Source organism: Seriola dumerili, unplaced genomic scaffold (genome assembly GCF_002260705.1).
Source record: "Seriola dumerili isolate Sdu_G_001 unplaced genomic scaffold, Sdu_1.0 BDQW01000147.1, whole genome shotgun sequence".
In the NCBI taxonomy this organism is placed as follows: Eukaryota; Metazoa; Chordata; class Actinopteri; order Carangiformes; family Carangidae; genus Seriola; species Seriola dumerili.
In genome coordinates, this window is record NW_019174402.1 from 2,951,070 (window position 1) to 2,974,189 (window position 23,120).

The following is a 23,120-nucleotide window of genomic DNA, read 5'->3' on the forward strand; positions in this document are numbered from 1 at the left end:
TTTTTTCCAATCCCATCATCTCACGACCCCTGACATTTATCTAGTGACCCTCTGGAGGGGACCCACCCTTAGGTTGGGAACCCGGACTGCACTGCTCAACTGGATAAAAAAGTAGTTAAAACAAGCTCGACCTTGAAATGCTACCAAAGTACAATTCTACTAGATGCATCATGACAATCTAATAATGTAATGTATAATAATATTATTTTCCATTTGATATTATTAAAGCTTCAAAAACAGATTTTTTGGTCACTTGGGGGCGAGTGGTGAACACAACACTTCGGTAATTATCAGTTTTTATATTGATATTGAAAATTTGTTTGCAAACAGTCGCTTATTTCCACATCCAGCAGTTATGGAACAACATTTTTTTGGAGTCTCGCCCAATTTATGTCTAACATTCATTCTGTTGTAACTCTTTCGATTCCTGAGGGAAATATCTGGCTCTTGAGCTGCTAAAGGCTAGGCTATCTTGAGCCATAGTGATCTGAAACTCACTATGAGGCTCTGTAAAGCCGAGGGGAGCTGCAGATTCAGGTGATAATACTTTCACATCGTCTGATAAAAATACCAATTATAGGCATTTACAAGTACATTTTTAGTGCTTTTACTTAAGTAGGATTTTGAATACAGGACTAAATTGGAGTATTTCCACATGGTTTTATCAGTACTTTTACTTCAGTAAAGGATTTGCGTGCTTCCACCACTGCAAAAGGCACATATATAAAAACCTCTGGCTGAATGGAAATTAACAAAGTTGTTTAGAACCGACCAACACAAAGAACAAATGTGATCTGATGAGAAATCCACCAACTGGAACAAAGCCACTCAAACCTAAATCCGACTAATTGATCATATGCCTTGATTGGCTGCTAGATTTGACTTGTTGAGAAACATGCAATGGCTCAAAGACAAACAAAAAAAAACTTCTGAACATTTCACCATGAACCCATGTGACTGTCATTTTTCCATGGCTCTTCCTCTCCCATACCACTGAAACTGTGTGGTTGTTTTCAGCACTGAGAAGACAAAGATTGATCAGAACCTGAGATATTTATAATCTGTAAGCCCCCTGTAGGAGGGCACGTGAGGGAGGGAGAGAGGGGGGAGGTGGTGGTGGTGGTGGTGGGGGGGTTATGGGTTTAAAACATGAACTCAGCTGCTCAAACGTTTGACATCTGTTCGGCCTTCGCAGAAAATAACCCCTTTTAAACACACACCAGTGAGGAATGACATACAGGCTTCTTCCCTTGTAACTCTATCCTTACAATATTAGAGTGACCCAGAACTGGAAGTAGTTCACATGATTTAATTGTGCTGAAACCACAGAGCATAAATAAAGTGCTGACGGTTTGTTTATCAGAAACTGCAGAGCCAGAGCAACCTGACGCCTCTGCCAGGCTGCAAATATATTACACAAACAAAATAGATTTGAAAAAAATCCACCAGCTCGTACCTTATGGTCACTGCTCCCTTCTTCATTCCTGTGCTCACTTTCTGTTGTAGTCCCACCGTGCTCAATCTCAGTGTGGCTTTCTGTATCAGTCCTGTCCGTCTGTGGAGACGAACGATCCTCATCCTGCTCTGCACTCCCGTTCCCCATATCTCCATTTACCAGCCCCGCAGTCTCTATCCTCACACTTTCATTCTCAGACTCCTCTTTATCTTCCTTCTCCTTGTCTCCTTGCTCCATCTGCGCTAGCAACCCGTTAGCCGCCGGTTTTTGGTCATCCTGGTGTGTCCCGGCCGGTGTGGAAGTGTGGTTCTCCTGATTCCTGCCGGTCTCCGTCTGCCTCTGGTGGGGGCGGTGGGCTGGGCTGCAGTTGTTCGACTTGCTGATATTTTTGAGCGGTGAGCCGTCTCTCTTGTTCTCTGTGCTGCTGCAGGAACAGAGGAAAAGGCAAAGGGGAAGTCGGTCAGCACAGAAAGAGGTAACTACCAACCCTCCCCAAAGGAGAGGAAAAGGGAAAAAAAAGAGATCACAGGAGGCTGTTTAATAGCTGCCCTACCGACACGTTGGTCTGGGAGTGTGGTGCAGTGGTGAGAGCTTTCGCATGTGAGTGTGAGAGTTAAAAATAAAGCTGTGGAGATGCACAAACTTCCATCTATCTTATGAGGCTGCGGAGAGCTGCTGTAATGCAGAGGAAGTGTGGTGTGTGCAGAGGAGGAATGGAGGTACAGTAATGAGGAGGACAGGAGGAGGAGGAGGAGAGGTACAACTCTACTCCCAAGAGATCAACGCTGTCCTACTTCCTATTGCGCGCGCGCACACACACACACACACACACACACACACACACACACACACACACACACACACACAGAACCTGTTTTATATATTGTGCTGTAACATCACTTTCATCCTTTGCTTGAACATGATTGAAATTGAAATGGTAAAAGCAGTCTGCACAAGATGATTTGAAATACAGCACAGGAATGGAAACCAAATTAACACAGATGCAAAAAAAACAAACACACACACACACACACACACACACACACACACACACATGCACGTACAATGTCACCATTCAGCTGCTCTACATCCTCTACCAGCAGTCAGCCCAGCTGTTTCCCTGTAAACGACCCTCAAGACTTCCAGTGTTGCAGCAAGTAGCTCCTGTATCTCGGCTCAGTTTAGCGGATTTCGTGCTTTTAAACTGGCCTCAGATCAGATCTAAGCAAAACCTCCGGCACTGAGAACATCACCAGTTCTACCAGCAAAGAGACAAATGATGGTTCGTCTGTAATCCAACCTTTACTGACGCAAAAAAAAATTTAAAAAAACAAAACAGGTGATGTTTAGCTTCAGCAACATTCACTGTTGCGTTGAATGTCAGTGTCCGGTCGAAACAGGAAGTAGGTATAAATAGAGGAACAACAACAGGCTGGTGAAACACTCCACAGATTAATCACTTCTGGGCTGTCTGCCACCTGAGGGGCTTAACCCTGAACAAAAGATCATCTCCCCCTCTCAGAGAAAGACTGAATGATACCATGATAAGCTGGGGGGAGACTTTTCAAAAGAAAAAAAAAAAACACATGCGCACACACACACACACTACACACACTTTGTGGTGTGTAGGTGCACCCGGCAGTTCCTCTTTGCACGTATGGTGTTCCAGTACATGACTGTTTCAAAACAGGCGGAACTAGACAAGATTTAAGCACAGCTTCACTTGCCATGTGGCAGTCTAGGTACCTTTAAGGCAGCCAAGTGCCATGTGAACCAGATTAGTATATTAGTAGGCTAATTCTGTTCTCGGAAGCTGTGGGCCTTTCTCTTCTTTCTGTTCCAGAGCCACTAGAGGGCTAATCCCCACAGTCCTGCAGAGTCTGAATGGAAATGTTACACCAGATCGCTCTCATTTACCTCATTTGACACCTCAAACTGTGATGAAAGGTGTGGGGGAAGCCTAGGAGTTTGTAATTCTCTTCTCAGAGATCCAAACCACAGATGAGTTAGAATAAGAAGCAACAGGCTGAAGAGACGAGGGTGAAACTTTAGTGGGCTGCCACTGCTGCATACTGAATATTTTTGGGCTCTACTGTATGAGCAGTCGGGACAAGGGCACCATTGTTGTGCCTCTCACCACCATCAATGGGCCTCCCTCACATATCTGAGGCTGCAGCTACAATCAAAACTTACATGACTTTGCAATAAAACAAAATGTAACACACAAAAAAAAGATGGGGGGGGATACATCAGTAAACACCGGTAAGCACTGCAGAAATATCTCACTTGATCCTACATTGGAATTAGACGACTCAGCCTTAAAGAGTTTGTGTAAAAGTACAAGCCAACAGAATACTTAAATCTCCATGTAACTATGAGGAGACAAGATCAAAGCGTGGACATTTAAGTAAGTCGTAGAGATCCTACCTCGCTCTCCTGGGCTTCATCTCGCAACACTGAGTCCTGTCCCACAACTGAATGAGGAGCTGTGTTCGCCCTCGCCTGTACAAATCTCCTTTCATCCCCTCCCTCCCTCGCTAACGCTTGGCTTGTGAAGCACGGGCTAATCTCCGCTCGTTCCGTCTACAGCTCTCGTCTGAGCTACTATCAATGAGTCAAGGCTGAAGAGTTTAATCGAGAGACTTCTGCTTTTCCCCCCTTGAAATAGCCCGTGTAGGAAACATTAGGAAAGACAAAGTTTTCCGTCGCTGCGATTACAACAGCTTGAACGGGGTCACTTCATTACAAAAGCTATTAAGTGACGTAGATGGAATAGTTCAACCAGAACCAATATACCATGACAAAAACTGCACTGCCAGTCACAGAGGGTGTGATAATGGTTTGAGTCAGCGAAAATTTCTCAAGCGAAAGCCACTTTTACTTAATAATATTACAGAGTTGACAAAAAGCGCAGTCCCAGTCAACGTCTCTTGACAGAGTATTCTTTCCTTATAGCTCCTCTCTGTGAGGGGACATCACACACACCACCTGAGAGCAGAGAGCCCCCCTACCTGTTCTCCTCAAAGCGGCTGATCAGGTCTGAGACTTTGGAGTGTTTGTCCCTGGCCCTCTCCCGGTTCACAGCCCCTCTTCCTCCTCCTCCTCCTCCTCCTCCTCCACCTTCCTCTTCCATGCCCGGTCTAAGCGATGGTTTCTGGCTGCGGCCCAATGGGGATGAGAGCTCCGTCACCGGGCTCTGAAGATGCAGTGGCTTTGGAGGCACTGGTGAGAAGACAAGAGGGAATATTTAACTGCAATTTCAATTCAGAGCTGAGGGGGGCAGTGTAAGCTATCCCAACGGACACCAAATGCAGAATACTGACTTTGTATTCAACACACTCAGCTTGAAAATAACAAGTTGGCCAGCTCTGCAGAGAGAAATCAGTTTTACTTTCCTCTCAAATCATGTGTTAGGAATCACATTGCTTTGTTCATTCCTTTTCTGTGTAGAATTATTTACTCAGCTCAAATAAAAGAGGAACCATGCTCAGTGTTCACTCATCCCAGGCCGGCTTACATAACTCTTTTCCTATTTTCACTGTTTCCTGAGCATGAGCACAGACATACAGTAAGTGAATTATTTATTATATAGTGTTTCTAGGGAGCTAAGGAGTAAATAAGCATCGAGGGACAATATTAAAGCGGGAGAAAGGTCACTCTGAGACTGAACAATATGTCAGTGCATGTCACTACTTTCATGTGTGACTCACACACCGATACGCTATTGCAGTTGTGTGTAGTCTTTGGCTGAATTTGCGATGACTCGTCATTACGTCTTACCTTGTGGTTTAGACTGCAGCCAAGGCCTGCTGCCAGGGCCTCTTCCATTGACGCCTCCTCCCCTGCTCCTGTCAGTCGTCCCGCGGCTCGCCCGATTCAGACACGCCTGCACGCTGGGCGGGTTGCTGCGCTCGCACGCCGGGCTGCTACCTAGAGCTGGAGGATGCAGAGACGAGAGAGAGAGCATGACCGTTACAATAAGATCAATTCAGTTCAATCTGTTTTTTTCACAGTCAATGAAAGGAACAATGAAAGGGGAGCGATGATACAACAGTATAGAAAATGACTGACAAGCAACCAATCCATCCACTCAGCTATCACAGTAACTCTTTGGGCAGGTCCATTGTTACAACCTGCTGTGCAAATGACAGAAGGCTAAATTATCACAATAGCGCATATTAGGATGCATTATAAGTAAATCCCACTAATACTGTAGTAGTTATTCAGGTGACACTGAGGCGTGGCTCTATCCTTTCTTCAAAAATCTGAAAAATTGTCCTGCTCTCTGGCTCCTCAGCCTTCTGCCAGTTTTCATTAGTGATATTCGTTTGTGTCCCTCTACCTTGTTGGAAAATGTTTGATGTTTTTTCCTTATTAGAATTATTTAGCATCCAGTGAAAAGAAACAGCACGATCAGACAATCACTCCTCAAACCCACTGTTTCCAAAATGTTACATCTAGTTATTTAGAAATTTTTAAATTGATGTGATAGTGCAGCCATATGGCCATGCTGCCTTGTATTTATTTATTTATATTCTTGATTAATTTTTAATTTTACTTTCAAGGCTACACATGAATTTTCAAAAACCTTTTACAACTTTATTTTTCACGTTATTCAAATTCACAACAAGTCAAACATTTCCAAGCCCGAGTGTGTCCCATGCAGGGACACATAGTTCCTTCCATAACTCCTCCCACAATATCACAGGATATTCATATAGAGCGCGTAGTGCATTAATTGCTGGAAAAATGCTTATGATAAACAGCTGCAGTTTAAATATTAGAGAGTGTCAGACAGTTGAGTTGATTATCCAGCTAATGATCCAGTTGATGATCAGCACCAGGGAGGCTTTCACCCAACCAGCTGGCCACAGATGGTACAGCATCAGTGTTTAGATAGCGCAGGCAGACTGATCTAATGGAGCAGCAGACCACAAAATGGCAGTGTTTACAGTAGCCTAAATCTACCTTTCTCTGACCTCACAGCACACACACACACACACACACACACACACACACACTCACACACACACACACACACACACACTCACACACACAACCCAGTAAGGCAAATACCCATATATGGAGCTACATAGCCAGGAGCCAGTAGGCCTCTCATTAGTTTACAAGCTATTAGTCCATTAGTTTCCATTTAGGGTGGTCACTTAACCGGGTGTGCGTGATTTAACAAGTGGCACTGATGTATAGGTCAGATGCAGAAATCAATGTAGCTTTGCACTTGACTAACTTGTACGGATAAACACTGTGTGTAGTGAGGAGTGTAATCTGTTCCTGAAGTTGCAGAGTGGAGCGTAAGGCCTACAGGCTTACACTTTCACAAAAACACTGGAGCGGCTTCCACTCGTGTCTGTTCTGTTTCCACTCACAGGGGACGGCGATGTCACATATCACAGAAAGAGAAGCCTTGTCCTCTGTCCGACACTCTTTGACGCTAATATGGAAAGAGAAACTTTCCATCTTTTCCACCATGAATCATTGAGAAGAGGTCTTAATTTCTTGACAGACTGTCTCTTCTTATCCAAAAATAGCTGAAAGCATCCGCACTTTCAAGAGAGTGCATCATCCAGTAAGCTAAATGTATTTCAGAAAATTATCTTCCATCTTGCTGGAATTTTGTTTTCCACTTGGGGGCAGCATAACAAGCTGTACACATAAAATTGACATTTTTCTTACAAGCATACAACCAATATTTACTTCCCTTTTAGCTTTGTTCTGCTGGCTCTTAACAAGCTTAATGCAGATTGCCAAGTGACTGTAGGGGTGCGAAAAAAAAGTCCAGCTAGTTGCTAATTTTGTGTCTCCCGTTGGGTGCTAGGCACGTGTTTTATCAGAGTTTTATTGCGGGTAACATCTGCCATGGCTGGAGAGGATGATGAGAGACGAGAGGGTGAACCAAAACCAAACGTGACGGGCCCTTTAACTACAGTGTGATGTGCTAATTCTCTGTGGCTTCGTTGCTATAAGCGGCACCTTTCACATGATGTATAATCATTTGATTTGTTGTTGACATAATTATATTGAGTGCAGCTTTGAGTATATAAAAGACTTGTATTAGAGTGAAAAACGCACTGTATGTGCTATATACTGTAGGCGGTGGTAGGTGTAGGTGTGCCCTTCCAGATGCCATTCGTTTACAATGATTTTATTACTATCTGTCAAAATGGTGCCCGCTTGAGGACCCATATTTATTTTCTCTACGGTCATCTTTATCTTACCAATCCTGAAACAGAAAGAGAAAAAAAATCACCACAGAATCATCTAGTTGCAGTTTCTATTTTTGACAGTATGACCGTAATTAAAGACAACAGCTCGAGCAACTGACTGACTGGAAACGGTCCCTCTCTGTGCTTGGGAGGGCAGACTTTCTAAACACGGACCCCAAAATTACCAATCAATTCTGAGGGCGGCCTCAGGAATTTTCTCGTGATTACGCGCTTGGCTTCCACACACGGCCACATTAAGAGATTATAAGAAAACATATATGGCTCAGAATGAAGTCTCTGCTTATAGATTGTACTCCTTGTACGGCATTTTTCCTGGAAGATTGCAGGGGGTCAACTCTCCACAGCCTGGCTCTGTCTCCTGGGGTTGTTATTAACTGTGTCAAACACCCGTCCCTCAGCTGTAAATCATCTCTGTGCTGCAGACTTTCACTTGAACCAGAGAGAGATATGCAGGTGTTTTAAGTGTTAGATAGGAAGAGACAGATGCTAACAGAGATATAAGTAGAAATATATTTGGCTTGGATCTGTAAATACCAATTCGCAAGTCAACTGTGCAGAAAAAGATTTTGAGTTAGGATCTCAAAGCTTTTATGTTCACCATGAAGCAGCCAGTTCTGTTACAGTAAAAACAGCATGAGCTTCACTTCCTCTCTCAGTGCCTGGCAGGAACTACAGCTCCTGGTAACACACTTTTTTCTGGCATCTTTGTCATTAAAACTGACTTGGCACAAGTGACAGACCACTGTGTACAGTAAATGAAAAGCAGCCAGCCACCACCCTGCTGAAACACTTTGACTCTCCTCCTCCGTCTGTGTGACGGGGAAGGAGCACTTATGTCTGGAGCTGAGACTTGATGTAAACAGAACAGGAGCTTCTGATGGTCAAGGACTAGCACAGACAAGCACAGTCCAGGTCGAATGCGATGTCATAGCATTAGTTGCATCCTCACTGATGGTATGAAGTGTGTTTACTGTACGCAGGTGGTCTGCTACTGCACAGAAACCAAAACACTGTTGGAGGCTGCAGCAATCCAGGAAATGAGGAGCTGACAAGTCAAACTGAGACTCGACCTTTGCCTCCGTCTTTGTTGCAGGATGGTGAGACGTGCTGTCATGGCAACTAGCCCGTTACCTTCTGAAGATGCTAAATTTATTCCGCTACTGAGCGGACTGAGCCTGAAGGCATCTGCCTCTATCTCAATGAATCCAAAAACTGCACAGCAGTGAGTGCGAAGAAATGCTCTTGTAAAAGTCAGGTGTCATTCACGCTGTAGATAAGAGTGGCTGCTGTAAAAATTCTGGTTTGCAAAAGCAGCCAGCTTCTTCTGCTTTCACAAATAACTTATCTAACACCATCCCTTTCTGTGTGAGTCTATCAGTAAAACAGACTTGTGCCAAATCTCTCCAAAAACATCCATCTTCTTGAGAAGGCTGAATCTACGATCTGTAGTTTACCTGAGCTCAGCAAGTTATGTGCACATGTGTGTATGGTACTACAGCATTAAAGACATCACACTCCCAGCCCCTCCCCCATCCACAGCCCTCCAGCTCTGCCATATCCCAGCAGTAGAGGAGTGAGTTTCCTGCAAACTGGCAAAGGAGCCTGAAGGAATGTAGCATTTTGGCACAAATAACTTTCCCTGCAACAAAAAAACAAACAGTGTCTGAAAATAGTGAATCATTCCAACTAGTGCCTAAAATAGTTTGGCTCCAGGCAAAGCAAGGTCTGTTGGTTAAACACTTTGATCCTAAGCAAAATAACTACTGAAATTTTGTATAGTCATGGTCACCATCACCATCACTTCAGCTCCTAATGAATGATTTTTCGTCTCTTAACTCAACATCATCTTCTGGGAACGCACGAGTATCTGTACAAAATTTCATGGCAATCATCTCAGTCCGGTCCAAAGTGGTGGACGGACCGCCAGACTGACACCACCACCCTGGAGCCATGCAGTTAGCCTGGCTAAAAACAGCCTCAATGAGCACAGAAACAAACAGTCCTCATGGCTTTGCAGGTGGGCAGGTGCACCCTTCCGGTAATCTCCACTCAGCCTCTCAGCCAAACACTAATTTAGTGCACGTTCAGGACATTTTCTACCTCACGCTCATTACACCACCACCTCCCTGAAGCATTGTCGGCCGACAGCGAGACTGTCTAACCTGTCTCTTACGTGTCTCTCGTCAAACTCTTCCCGTCCCTCCCTCCCAAACCTCCTCTGCCAGAGTGTGTGTGTATGTGTGTCGATACTTCAGTGTGAGAGAGCGAGGTAAAAAAAAAAAAAAAAAAAAAAAAAAATACAAAAGGCACACCTGTCTGTGCGGTGCAGTGTGTCCCCACCCTGCCAGCAGAGGAGTGTCTCACACAGCTTCAATACTAAGGCTTTGTCCTCTCGCCTCTCCCCTCACGGTCGCGACACTCGGATCACAAGGAATGTCTGAGAGGACTTTTTTTTACAAATTCTGCTTCTTCTTAATAACTGGGTTGGCATATAAATGATCATCTCGGTGGCTTCTGCACCGCTGCACAGCAACGTCGGGGGAACATGAGAAACGATGAATTTCTTATCAAAAAACCCTCATGCTTCCCCTCTTTAGTCAGACAGAAAGCTTGCAACTGTTACAGCAGGTCTAAAGTACAAAAGGGTAGAAATTATTCAGTGCAGCGACCTGCCCGAGCCTGTTTACATACATCAGCTCTTGATCATATGAAAGGCTCAGCCAGTGTGAGAGTGTAAACACTGCAACGCTGACACATAAATCAACAGATAAAGGAACGGGTCAACATGAGAGCATGCACGCTTGTGTAAGCCATTATCAAAGTATGACCGTGTACTCTTATCATTCCGCTTGGTGTCTTAAGATTAAAAACTAGCACATCACAGAGAGCGAAGACCACGCTGATCGAAGGTGAAGCATTAAAATTGACAAAGAAGAAAATAAAATATTTTGTGAAGTTGAGAATCCCAGTGAATGAACTCACCCTGTGCTCGAGACAGACAGGAAAGCAGCTGTAGAGAGTATCCTCAGTGAGCGACCTCGCTATGTATGTGTGTGTGTATGTGTGTATGTGTGTGTGTGTGAGACAGAAAAAGAGAGAGAGTGTGCGTGTGTGTCCCAGAAGAGCACCGAGTTTAGGCTCCCTGCGATCTTCCCAGGCAGCACCACCGCCGAGTGACTCAGCTCAGCATGGAGACTCACAGAGCTGCACAATGCTCCTCCCTCACTCTCGCTCACACACCCCCTGATTTAAGTGGCTTTTAAAAATTACAGAGCCACACCGCCTGAGACACCACACACACACACACACACACACACACACACACACACACACACACACATATCTAGAGGTTCACACAGAACTCTGCGCCTCTGAGCTGACAGGATCTACAGATGTAGAATTCACAAGCTACGCGCCGCACCAGTGAGAGTTCGGCTACACATTCCTGCACAGACAATATTTCTCTCTTGAATGATAACATGTAGAAATGAACACCAGTAAATTAATCAGGTAATATGGAATTTGCCACATTAAATTCAGCCGTACGTACACAACACCCCGCAGGCACAACATGGGTAAAGTCTTCTCCAGCTTCCTCTAACTTGTTGACCTTAACAAAAGAAGCAAACAAATGAAGCAGAGTGTTGGTGTGTGAAACGGGACCACTCGTACAGAGGACAGACCCGGCCTGTGTGTAACAGCCACCGCACTTCTCGTTCTGTCTGCCTCTGGCATCAGTTAGTTTGATCAATGATTAACACGCACCGCACTAAAGCGGCCTGGAGCTCCACACACCAGTTCTCTCATCTGCCTGATAGAATCTAAATGAAGCCCAGAGCCTATAATCTTTTATTTTAAACCAACGTCTCCTCCTTAGGCACTTTACTTGTGCAAATATTTAAAGTCCTAAAAATAAGACAACTGAGTGAAACCGTTGGACAAACAAAGTGAGTTCACACAAACAAGTTAAAACTAATTTGCATCTGGTACAATGAGTTGAAATCTATTTTAACATACGTGAAAATGAAACAAAGATCCCAGGAACATGAACGAGATTTACCTTTTGCAGAAGTCAGCACAGGGAACTGCGACTTGAGCTCTTCCATGTTCTGTATCTATCCTTTGCTGCAGAGTTGCTCTGAGAGTTGCTCTCTGTTGTCTGTGACAGTGCAGCTCAGAGGTGTTTGCTCTTTTGAGTAATTGCTGATCTACATCTATGTTTTATACCAACTTTGAACCATATCATGGTTACAAAAAAGAAAAGAAAAAAAAAAAAAACCCCACAACAGGAAGCCTTAATTTAAGTCATGCTTATTTCAACTCCTATCTATGAATATGTCACACACTCTCACACACACATGCAAACACTGCAGACACAATCAAACACCTGCATGCTCTCTGATGTGTGTACTGTCAGCAGAACATGGTTGGGAGGAATAACGGTCATTATTTTGCTCTTCCAGTAAACCAGTTTCACCAATATAAATTCCATTCCCTTTCAATTTCCTTTACTTACAGGACTGCAAAGCAAAATTCAAAATCATTCATTCATCATCATTCATGTCATTCCATATAATTGAGACAAACATCTCTGTTTTAAGCGCTAAGGATGAATCTTCCCACAGTGAAGAAACAAACAAACAAACAAAAAAAACCCTAAATGATTGTGCAACTGTGACCAGAAGTGCACTCTCTTGCTCCTGTGTCAGCTGGTGGAAACGTGTCGCTGTCACTTTACTAACTTATGTAAGATGCCTGCAGCCGTGTTGTTGAGGATTGATCGGTGCCATCAAAGAATGCTGCCAGTGACATTTGACGTCTGTCCTCAGTGAGGAGCTGCACAGACGCATACAGTTAAATGCTTTCGTTCACCCGGGAAATGTGTTTACAGGCATCAACCTGCATTTACAAGCAGCTGGACAGTAATCTGATTTTCAGGTTTCTTCTCTCAATGTTTTTATTGTGCCGAGTGTTGAAAGAAACATCCACGTGGTTAAACTTAAATTCAACATAAATCTATTTAGCTGCAGAAATGCCTTAAGAATCTATTTCTAAGAGTAATGTCACAACAATTCTTCCTCTGTCTAACAAAAACACACACGGCCAAGAAATCAGGTCACTCCAGCAGAAATGGAGCCCTGTTAACCTGGTTTTTTACACCTCAGTTAAAGAAACCTGAATTATTATTCCCACTAAATATAAGAAATGATGTTACTGCAGAAAGATGATACTATAGGTTACTTAAGTACATGCATCCACACTCAAAGTTCACTTTTTTTTTTTATAGTTCCTTGTAACATGTTTTATGATTTCATGTTGTGGATATTTCGTCTGCAGGAGATTTAAATGCTCTGTAGACACAGTAAAAGTGGGAGAAAATACTCTACAGATGTAGATGCCTTACTCACATATTCACACATACACAACACATAGACACAAACACACACAAAACCCAGAGTCTAACTGTTTCTGGCGCCCTACATCACTCAATGAGATTAGAGGGAGTGTAGTTACAGTGCGTGTCTGGTTTTACCCTGCTACATGAAGCCTTCATTGTGTCCGTCGTGCTGGCACACACACTGCGGAGTGTGTGTGTGTGTGTGTGTGTGTGTGTGTATATAACAGACAGGGTGACAGATAACCATCACCACCACGCACGGAGGATTAGCCGCTTGTGTTCAAGCGACCCAGACTTTCTTCAGATTAACCGTGCCTCATTCCCTAATCCAAGGGCCAGAGTGAGATTAGAACCCCAGTCTGCTCCAAACCAGGAGCCACGGGGGGACAAGAGGATCGGACGTGGAAGAGATGGGAAAAGAGAGAGAGAACTGGGCACGGTTTATTTTGAAGGATACAGATAATGAGAAAAAGGTAAAAGGTGAGAGAAAAAACTTCAAGAGCAGTGAAGAAAAATAGGATCAAACAGACAGGAAGGAAGGAGAAGTGAGGGCATGATGAAAATAGACAAGCAAAGAGAAAGAGGGGAGAAACAAAAGAGGAGAGAAAAAGTGAAAAATAGGAAGACAATGGGGACTGGAGGGAAGTACCCATTCATCACGAAGATGCTGGCTGTGAACTACACACACACACACACACACACACACACACACACACACACACACACACACACACACACACACACACACACACACACACACAAGTTTGATATAAAAATAGAGCAGAGACCAGCAGCCTTCTTCACACCCCTGCACAGCGGTGAGCTGCAGGGAGGCGTGTTCATACTGCTCTTAGAAGAAGCAGAAGATTTGCACTAGATTCGGTCAAATTTACAAAAACACTCACGGTCTCGTTGGTGATATTGATTTCAAATGCAAATATGCGCAGCCCTCCTGCTGTGAATCAGAGGTGGTGACTGACAAAGTAACAAAGCTTTTCTCATCTTCACACCAGCTAGCGCTACCTCCCAAACATCGCAAGATGAAAATGGACAAGACAGACAAAAAACAGACTGCGTCAACACCGGCACGAGTACAGACAGGAAACCACAGGACCTTGAACAACCTCCGCACATCTACATATAAGTGATCTGTAAAAAAGCTACACATCTCTTTATTGAGAGGCAGGTGACCTTTTTCGACACTGATACAGACAATTTAAAAAAAAAGATGCATGTGAGAAAACAGGGGGATGAAGAAGGAGGAGGGGGGAAAGATGGCTGTAAGGTGAGTGAAGGTGAAGTTTCTTACCTGTGGAGTGCTCGATTTTCACAGCCACGCAGGCCTCCTCATCCGCATTCTTGGACTGGAAACAGTCAGCTTCGCCTTTCCTCTCTGCAACAACAGAACACAAGGTTCAATGTGGGATGAACACAGCCGACACACTTGTCGTAGAGTACGAGCGCACCGCAGAACAGGAGGATATTTTAATACTCGACCCACATGTGAGGCAGGAACTTCAAGCAGTTCCAGGCAAACCCAATGTTTAATTTAAGAGGGGCACCGACTCGGCTGTACAGAGAGAGAGAGAGAGAGAGAGAGGGGATGAAAATGAGAGATGGAGGAAGGATCAAGAATCTGTATTTCTCATTTTCCAATAAGCGCACAATGTGATGGACACGCATGAAGCCGGAGATATGCAAAGCTGCTAGAGCTGTGGTAGCTGCATTTATCAAGATCAGGGGGAAAGTTGTGTTTGTTTTGAGAATGAAAAGGAATATACCGACCCCCGGAGACAGAAACCCTAATTAGTCTGTCTGTGATTTGTAGGGCATCATCTGTGGGGAGAGCTAACACTCTTTCAACACAGCCGTTTAATATGCACATAAAAGATTAAAGAGAAAATATCAACGGTCGTAACAACACTGATGGGCGCACGCACACACACACACATACACACACACACACACACACACACACACACACACACACGTATAACTCACACAACTCAGACACAGTTAAAAAGACTGGTGCGCACACATACATGCAAACCTGTGCTCTCACAGTCTGATATAATTTACAGCATCAAAGCGGACATGAACAACACACTGCACAGTATAACAGCTGTACAGCAGCGCAAATGAAAGTTGAGCAAATTAAAGTTGACCCGACTTTTCTCTCCAGCAGCGTGTGACAATGAGGTGACGACGACGACGACGCCAACCAATCACAACAGTGAGAAGCTTATTTCATTATTGTTGGATCTAATTGTTTCTGAAGGAGGAGTCCAGATGTATTTTATTTCAAAACATAAGATCCATTCATGTAGCACAATGTTATCAACTAATACTGGATTATCACAGCTGCAAACTGCAGGAATAAATTAAATTAAAGTCTAACATTTTTATTTTGTATTTTGTTTATAGGACTGGCGACCTGTCCAGGGTGTACCCCGCCTCTCGCCCGAAAGGATGCTGGGATAGGCTCCAGCCCCCCCGCGACCCTACTAGAGGATAAGCGGTAGAAAATGAATTAATTAATTTTGTTTATAGTCATATCTAAATTTCAATCACATTTATGGTTAAAAAAATACACTGCTATGTCTAATTTACTTGAAGGACTTTCATGAAATTTTGTAGAAATGTTCATGGTCCAGTGGATGAATTATAAAGACACAAGCACAATATTCTGAACAGACTTGTGTGGTTCCTAGATGATTAACAATTTAGATTTTCTTCCATCACCGCTATGAGGTTGACATTTGCGGTTCAGAGTGAAATATCTCAGCAACTATTCGAAGGATTCCCATGAAATTTGGTGCAAGTCACTCATGTCATTCATCTGGCACCGAGTAATTAATTTGTCCAGTAATTTGGTTTTTGACCAAATACCTGCAAAACTAATGGCGCTCCCATCAGCCTCAGCTGTACTTTGTGTTTACTGTTAGCATGCTAACACACTTAGATGGTGGGCATGCTAAACCTCACAGCTAAGCATCATGTTTATCATTCAACTGCACAATATCTTTACTCTGACGTATCTTTATCACAAAATATGTGTTTATTTATGTAAAAAAAAAAAAAAAAACTGAATTTTTCGCTATTCTCAAGGTCAAATCAGTCGTGTTGATGTGAGTAACAGCGTAAGGAAAGAATCCACACAGACTGCTCTAAAATCTAAAAAGAGCTACGGAGAAAACAGGATGTCAGGGTATCAACACAAGTCTAGACAGGTTTTGTCATTGAATTAACCTTTTACTAGACTCACGTGTCATTACCTCTCGGAACGCACCAAACTACCGAGTATTCAGCACAGTATCAGTTGGGTTATGACAACACAGCAGCACTGAACTGAGAGCGACATAATGGAGTGTGGATAATGTCACGTAAAAGAAAAGTGGACAGACTCAGCGTGGGGCTGTGCAAACAGTCGAGAGGAGGTACAAATGACTGTGTGTGTACGTGTGTGTGTGGGTTGCTGATTGTGGTTGGGTCTGTTGGTTTGAAGGGGGGGGGTTGGGGGCTGTCTAATATCCTGGCTCAGGGATTAAAGGAGGGCTTTCTCCACCCACCATCTGGACCTCTCATGACAGGCTTGCCTGCTGTTCACGCACATATGCGCACTGACACACACATAAACTTACTTTACGGTACATAAGTTGAACCCCAATCTGTTATATAAGTTGCCTTTTCAGAGTATAAATGTAAGCAGCTTATCAAAAGCATTATCTACATATCAGTCATTTGTCTATAGGGAAACTGTGATGACCCCCCCCCCCCCCCCCCCCCCACCCCCCCAGCAGACTTTCAGCAATGTGATCAGTCATCATACACCTATTGTTTCCTGAAGTGGGGGATGTGTTACCATGTCAGCACAGAAAACACACACGCACATAACTGACAACATAGAGGATGTAAAAGTCAAGTGAGTGGGTGTGGGGTGAAAAACGTCTATGATACATCTATGAAGACGTATCATGGTGGAGAGTCTACTGATCCAGCTACTGGCCCGACCCCAAACTTCCTCTTCCTGTCTGTCAACTTCCTGTTTTTCATATTCATACAGTATAATCTGGAGGTCTCAGAATAATAAGACTCTGACCACAGCCAACACAGAGACTACAAGAAATAATGTGGCTTATTGGTTATTGGTTTTGGGAAGTGGTGTGAGGGTCACAATAAGATCTGAATCATGAGCAATAAAACTCAGAGCCACATTCATGCCAGTCAGTCAAATTAAAGTCTGTGCAGAAGCAGTGATAATGACTCAAATCTTGAGATCCACAAAACCTGAGAAAAAAGATACCATGAGAGAAATTGAGGAATTGAAAGAGCTGAATCGATTTTTTTCCACTGATGTCTGTGTTGCTTGCAGTTTACTGTCAATTACAGTAAACACAAACTGCAGGGGTATTAATGGATTTATGCCATGTCATGTCATGTTATGTCAGATTTGTATTGAACCCAATCTGCCAACTGGAAAAAAAAAGAAATCTCATATCCACCTCCTGTTTCGCCTTTGGGCTTCAGTGTTTCTCTACTTAAGCTTGATGAATTACACACTCATCAACACAGGTGGCAAACTGCAGCAAATGCTCCAAAGATGGCAGTCAAGGAAAATAAAAATCTAGTTTAGCAGTTACATTGCAATCAGTCGCAGAATGAAAGCCTTTTCTTCTCCTGAAATAACCTGCATTTTATGTAAGACATGAAGGCACCTCCGCCACCACACCAATACCACAGTGTTTTATTTACAGTATATATAGCTGAAATGACAGCAGCTGATCACAGTGGTGATGATGTGCTTATGCAGGACAGTCAGTGGGCTGTGACATTTATCAGTTCGACACAACTGCATGTGTAAGTACCTATATAACTGCTGTAAACAAACCTTTTATCACACAGGCCGATCTCCCAGCTGCTGCTGTTCACAGCAGCAGGAAGACTCAGACACACAGAAGTCAAGGCAAACACCAAACGAGTTATGACCCGTGTCTGACCTTCAGTCAACACATGAAGCAATGTGAGTAGCCTTGCCACTGTCACCACTCAGGTTTTATCTATCTGTCACCACCTCTAGCTGCTTTGTAATTCACATTAGAAAAGATGGAGTATATGGAAGTATCATGGATGCCTGGTATTTAGTGGAATCAGATGTCAGCCAGAGCAGAGAGAAACGATTACTAGTATTCTCCAGCACAGAGGGCATACAGTAAGAAAGAAAAAGAAAAAGAAACTAAATCATACGTACATATATCATTACAACACATCTGAACAGGCTGGCAAAATTCTCTGTGTTTAATCCCTTGAAAACACCAACAACTGCTTGACATAGCTTAATATTTACATATTCTGGAGGAACATATGGACAATACTTGTTAGTTGGATCAATTCAATGATGGTTTTGGTCTTATGTTGACAATAACAAAGTGAGAAAAGCATCGTCCTTCAATTAATATCAACTATAAAAACAAATCAAAACTAAAAACCTGAAAAAAAAGAAGAATTTTCAAAATGTGGAGATTAAACATCAAATCATTCCCCCCCGAAACAACTACCATGTCTACACAGATAGGAAACTTTTGTTGAGCTTACCCCAAAATATTAATATGTTTCTAAACAGAGAGAACAAATCCTTCCAACTAAAAGATGATTTTACCCAAATTTAGAAATACCAGTCAACTAGACAATGTCTTCAAACCAAATGACATTCATCTTGACGCTCATATTCACATATGGTACATGTGGGTGTCACAGACGACTTTACTGCTACTATTAATTTAATTTTCTGGAAACCGTGAGCAGGAAAACCTGCCCGACCTTTAATACAGACCTCTAGGTAAATTCACTGTTCACCAAACGAGTCATGACTAATTATCTACATGGATTCCCCTCAACAGACAAGCTGCATGTTTAGAATGTTTCTAAGGTGACTGCACCTGCACCGATGGATACGCTTGTCTAGCAGCACCTGTGTGTGTGGGTTTCTGTGATAAAACCAGGGCTTCCTCAAGTGGTTCACCGACAGTGCTGCTCACATCTAAAACCCTTTACTGAAACCAAAACAATGTGTGTTTTCCTGAGCTGCCTGCCTGTTTACCAAAAGAAACTCTGCAGTACCTCTCAAGACTCCTCTCCAGTGCAGCTGGTTTGTCTCCATCCAGTCAACCACACGATGTTTATCCATCTCAGGACCCCTCTTGACTCAGTTTTAACAGCATATAAGAGAAACTTACACTCCTTTCCTCAGATGTAGCCTTCCCTGTCTAGTTACTTCATGTCTGGATTAACTCATCAAACTCTCGGAGTACCTGTCTCGTCACTGTACAAACCGGTTCCCTGGAAACCAGAGAGTCACCAGGTGAGGGAGGGAACAGCAGGAAAGGAGGAGGGAGAAGTCGCCCTTCAGGATGTTGTTTCACGGTCACTTTTAACCATTTCCATAATAATGCCAGGACTCAAGGACAAAGCCACCCCCAGGGTGGGAGGAGAGAGAAGAAGAAGAAGAGGAGAGATACTAAAGGAGGGGGTGGAAACACTGTGAATCGCTGCAGAGGAAAGGTGAAGGACAGAGTGAGAGAGAGTACAGTGAGAAAAGAGAAGTGAGAGAGTTGAAAATCAACCTGCTGTAACAGTTAATAGTTAACCATCTGTAGTTCTGCCAAATAATCTACCAGCCCATTAAACACATTTTCTACAAGGTTTTTTTTTTTAATTTTCTGCTCATTTTCTGCTCCCGAGCCACAGCATCCTAACTGTATTTCCTCACATGGTAACTGTGTTACGCAGATCTGACTTCACAAACCCCCCAAAAGCCCAATTTTAAACTAATCTGAATCCTGATATACTGCAGCAGTAAACTAATGTTACACAGAGAATCTGAAATTAAAAAAGCTCAAGTCACAGAGGGGAATCTGCACTTAGCATCTTATAATGATGAGAAATAGATACCATTAAATATATAAAAAAGGACCGATTCTGCCCATAAGGACACAAGAATGCAAAGTAACCTAATTTGCATGGCTGCCCTAGATTGAGATAACTACCATTCAAATGTAACTCATAAATAATGGAAAGGGGAGAATGTATTAATATGCCAAGTCACACCCCTTTAATCATACTGGGGTTCATGCTGGTGATAATGTGTGGGTCTGTCTGGGTGTGTGGGTCTGTCTGAGGTTTTCATGCTTGACACAGAAGAGATTGGCTACTGAATGAGACCAGCTGCGTCTGCCCCCCCCCCTCCCCATTCCTGTCCTTCCATAATGGACAATTACCAGAGAGTTATGGTTTTCTGCCACAAACATAATAGAGTGAAAATTAAAAGACCTTGTAAAGCCCTTTATGTGGTCAAGGTAACCAGATGAGACCCCTGTCTTCAGCCCATGCAGCAAACATGGACCCATCATGTTATTGACTCTCTATCTAATAATTCAATTCTGTGATGAACTCTTGTACAAGCCTTTACAGCACATTTATGATGAGCCGGTGCAGCGCTTCTCATGTATGTCCAATATTCACTCTCCTTTTAGCTTTGTCTTCATCTCCACTATGTTCCCCAGCTAGTTGCTGACTCTTGTCTGCCATTTGGCTGTTCTCCGCTGCAGCTGGAAATATGAACTAAAATACTAAAACAATGAGCTGAAAGATGCTAAACTGCTCTTTAGAGTTGAGAAAAAGTGCAGAGTTGGGTGATAATTGGGTCCTCCTTTGTGAAAGCAGCTAAGCCCCCACCAGAAAACCTTCCTTTTCAATGACAAAACTGTCTGTGCGCTTACTGTCTCTTGCTCACCTTATTCTTTTTCTCACTCACATTCCAGTTACTTAAACATGTGCCTCATAAAATGTGTACATCTTGTGCTGACACTGCCCATCTCCTCACTGGTTCCCAGCATCCTCCCTATGGAGCCCCAGCATGTGAAGATAAGCTTTTAGCATGATCTGAACATGCTCTCTGGCCCATGTCTAATGAGGGCACTCCAAGTGGGGCGCGCTGTGAACATGAACCTGAACAGCAGTCCCCCCTGTTAAACACTTCCTGTTTGTACTTCAAAGAAGAAATGTAGAAAGACAGAGAGTGAAAGACAGAGAAATCACCGCAGGGATAATAATCCACCAGGGAACAATGGCCTCATGAAATACTTAAATGTTGTCTGGATTTCAGACACATGTTTACTTTCATATCTGATCTAAGGTATGAAACCTTGGGTTGATATGTTTAAAAAAGAGTTGAGTTAGTAGCAGGGAGAAAGAGGGTGGTGAGAGCCCCACAACTGAGATCCAAACAACAGCGTTGAGATAGTGGACTTTACCATCAGCGGTCACTGAGAAAGGGGTCGATTGTTAGAGTGAGAGTATGCGATAACATCAACAGACAACAGTCATTCTCTCTTCTTCTATCTCTCTTACACTCCACCTCCCTTTTTTTTTTATTATGCCTCTTTTCTGTCCTTCCCTATCACCTTCTTCCTCATGGTCTCCTTCCATCTCCTCCTCCAACCCCCCCCCTGTGACCTGGCCCGGCTACCTTGGAAAACAGATCACAGCTGCTGGGCAGGAGCTCCCAAATGTGTCAATCAATATCCTGTCCGCTCAATCACCACGTCTGACTGGGCCCCAGCAGACCCGTCTGTTCCTAAATGAACAACAGTGCTTATTCACAGCGTGGTCTTTTATGATAAGACTGAACCAAATGGATTTGAAATGTCTCACAAATGAAGCGCAGACATGTGAAAGTGACCTATATCCAGCATAAAAGACCACTACTTTGTAAACAGAAAAGCAATCAGAATGATGTCTATAAAAAGCAATAAACTACAGTAAACCCCAGCAAACCAGCTGCACTCACATATTTGTGTAAAATCATTGAAGTTGAACCCTGCAGAGCCACATACCCCGAGGGTATTTCTTCCGACAATGTAGCTATGTTTCCACTCAATGTCCGTGCAGCCCATTTATGAGCAAAATGTTTACAAAAATAACCTTTCAAATTTCCATCGTCTAGGCTAGAGTAAATGACTTTGTGAAGTGAAAATATGGCTCCAGCTCCAAAAATAACCCCATGAGAAACTCTCACAAACTGTTGCAAAGACGTTATTACTCGTCTCAACACATGCTGTGTTACACTGAAAACAAAGACATGAACTTGCTAATATTTAGATGCAACATGAGGCAAAGAGCCACAACAGACGCCTTGTCAACAGGAGGACTGACAGCACATGACATTTGTGAAAGGACACTTTGGACAGATATTTTGTCGACAACATTTCAGAGGCTGTTATGCAATGAGTAGCCTATGAATAGTTTTGCAGGGACATGACTATTTTACTGTTTACCCTGAAAATACAGTAAAATCTTCCTGCCCACCTTGAAGAGTTACGCATTATGCAACTGCATAATAAGAACAATACTCTGTATGTAAAAATCTTGGAGGTTTGTGCGTGCATTTTTTTTTTAAGTCTTCACAAAACCAAAAGCAAAAGTGTAAGAAACCGATTGAGTGGCATCTACTCCAATGTAAACTACTAATGTAGTGCCAATTAGCTTACTTAGTTAGCTTTACTTTACTACTTTCCAAGGCCAGCCCAAAGAGCATGACATACTCTGTGGAATTACGTAACAAAAAAACAAAAAACAAAAACACACATGGAAAAAGAGCTCAGTTCATAATATCGCGTTCATTATGTAGAAATGCCCCTCTGTGCAGAAACAGCTGCTATATTAGAATGTAGGTTCGCGTTAGCAACACTGTCCTGCTCTTTATTATATTTGAGGAAGTGCACAATTCAACAACTGCAGCAGAACTTGTTATCCAAGACAATGTTACATTCAAATCGAAACTTACTGTTTAATTAAAATATACAAACAATAAAGAGTACATCAAATCTGTTTGTTTCTTATTCAAAGGGATCCAAACAGGGTTTTGCTAGGCACAGATCTCATCTCTCTGGTGTTAGCTTAAGTAGCTAGCTATCTAAAGCTGATCAAATTTACTGGTGACAGTTGCCATAGATGGCTAGAAAAT

At 43.1% G+C, this 23,120-nt stretch overlaps 1 protein-coding gene across 4 annotated transcripts in view; it reads right to left on the reverse strand.

The window, feature by feature from the left end:
• The window catches only part of fgd4 (FYVE, RhoGEF and PH domain containing 4), a 49,449-nt gene that overhangs the window by 7,264 nt on the left and 19,065 nt on the right, over positions 1-23,120 (reverse strand). For 2 of the 4 annotated variants that reach the window (XM_022749936.1, XM_022749939.1), the window contains exons 2-5: positions 14,409-14,492; positions 5,237-5,392; positions 4,468-4,678; positions 1,457-1,880 (exon numbers count right to left, since the gene is read on the reverse strand). In XM_022749936.1, coding sequence (XP_022605657.1) covers positions 1,457-1,880; positions 4,468-4,678; positions 5,237-5,392; positions 14,409-14,492 — 875 coding nt within the window. Of the gene's footprint in view, positions 1-1,456; positions 1,881-3,883; positions 4,071-4,467; positions 4,679-5,236; positions 5,393-11,761; positions 11,826-14,408; positions 14,493-23,120 lie in introns of those variants that run through there. The other 2 variants (XM_022749937.1, XM_022749938.1) reach the window with 2 other exon arrangements.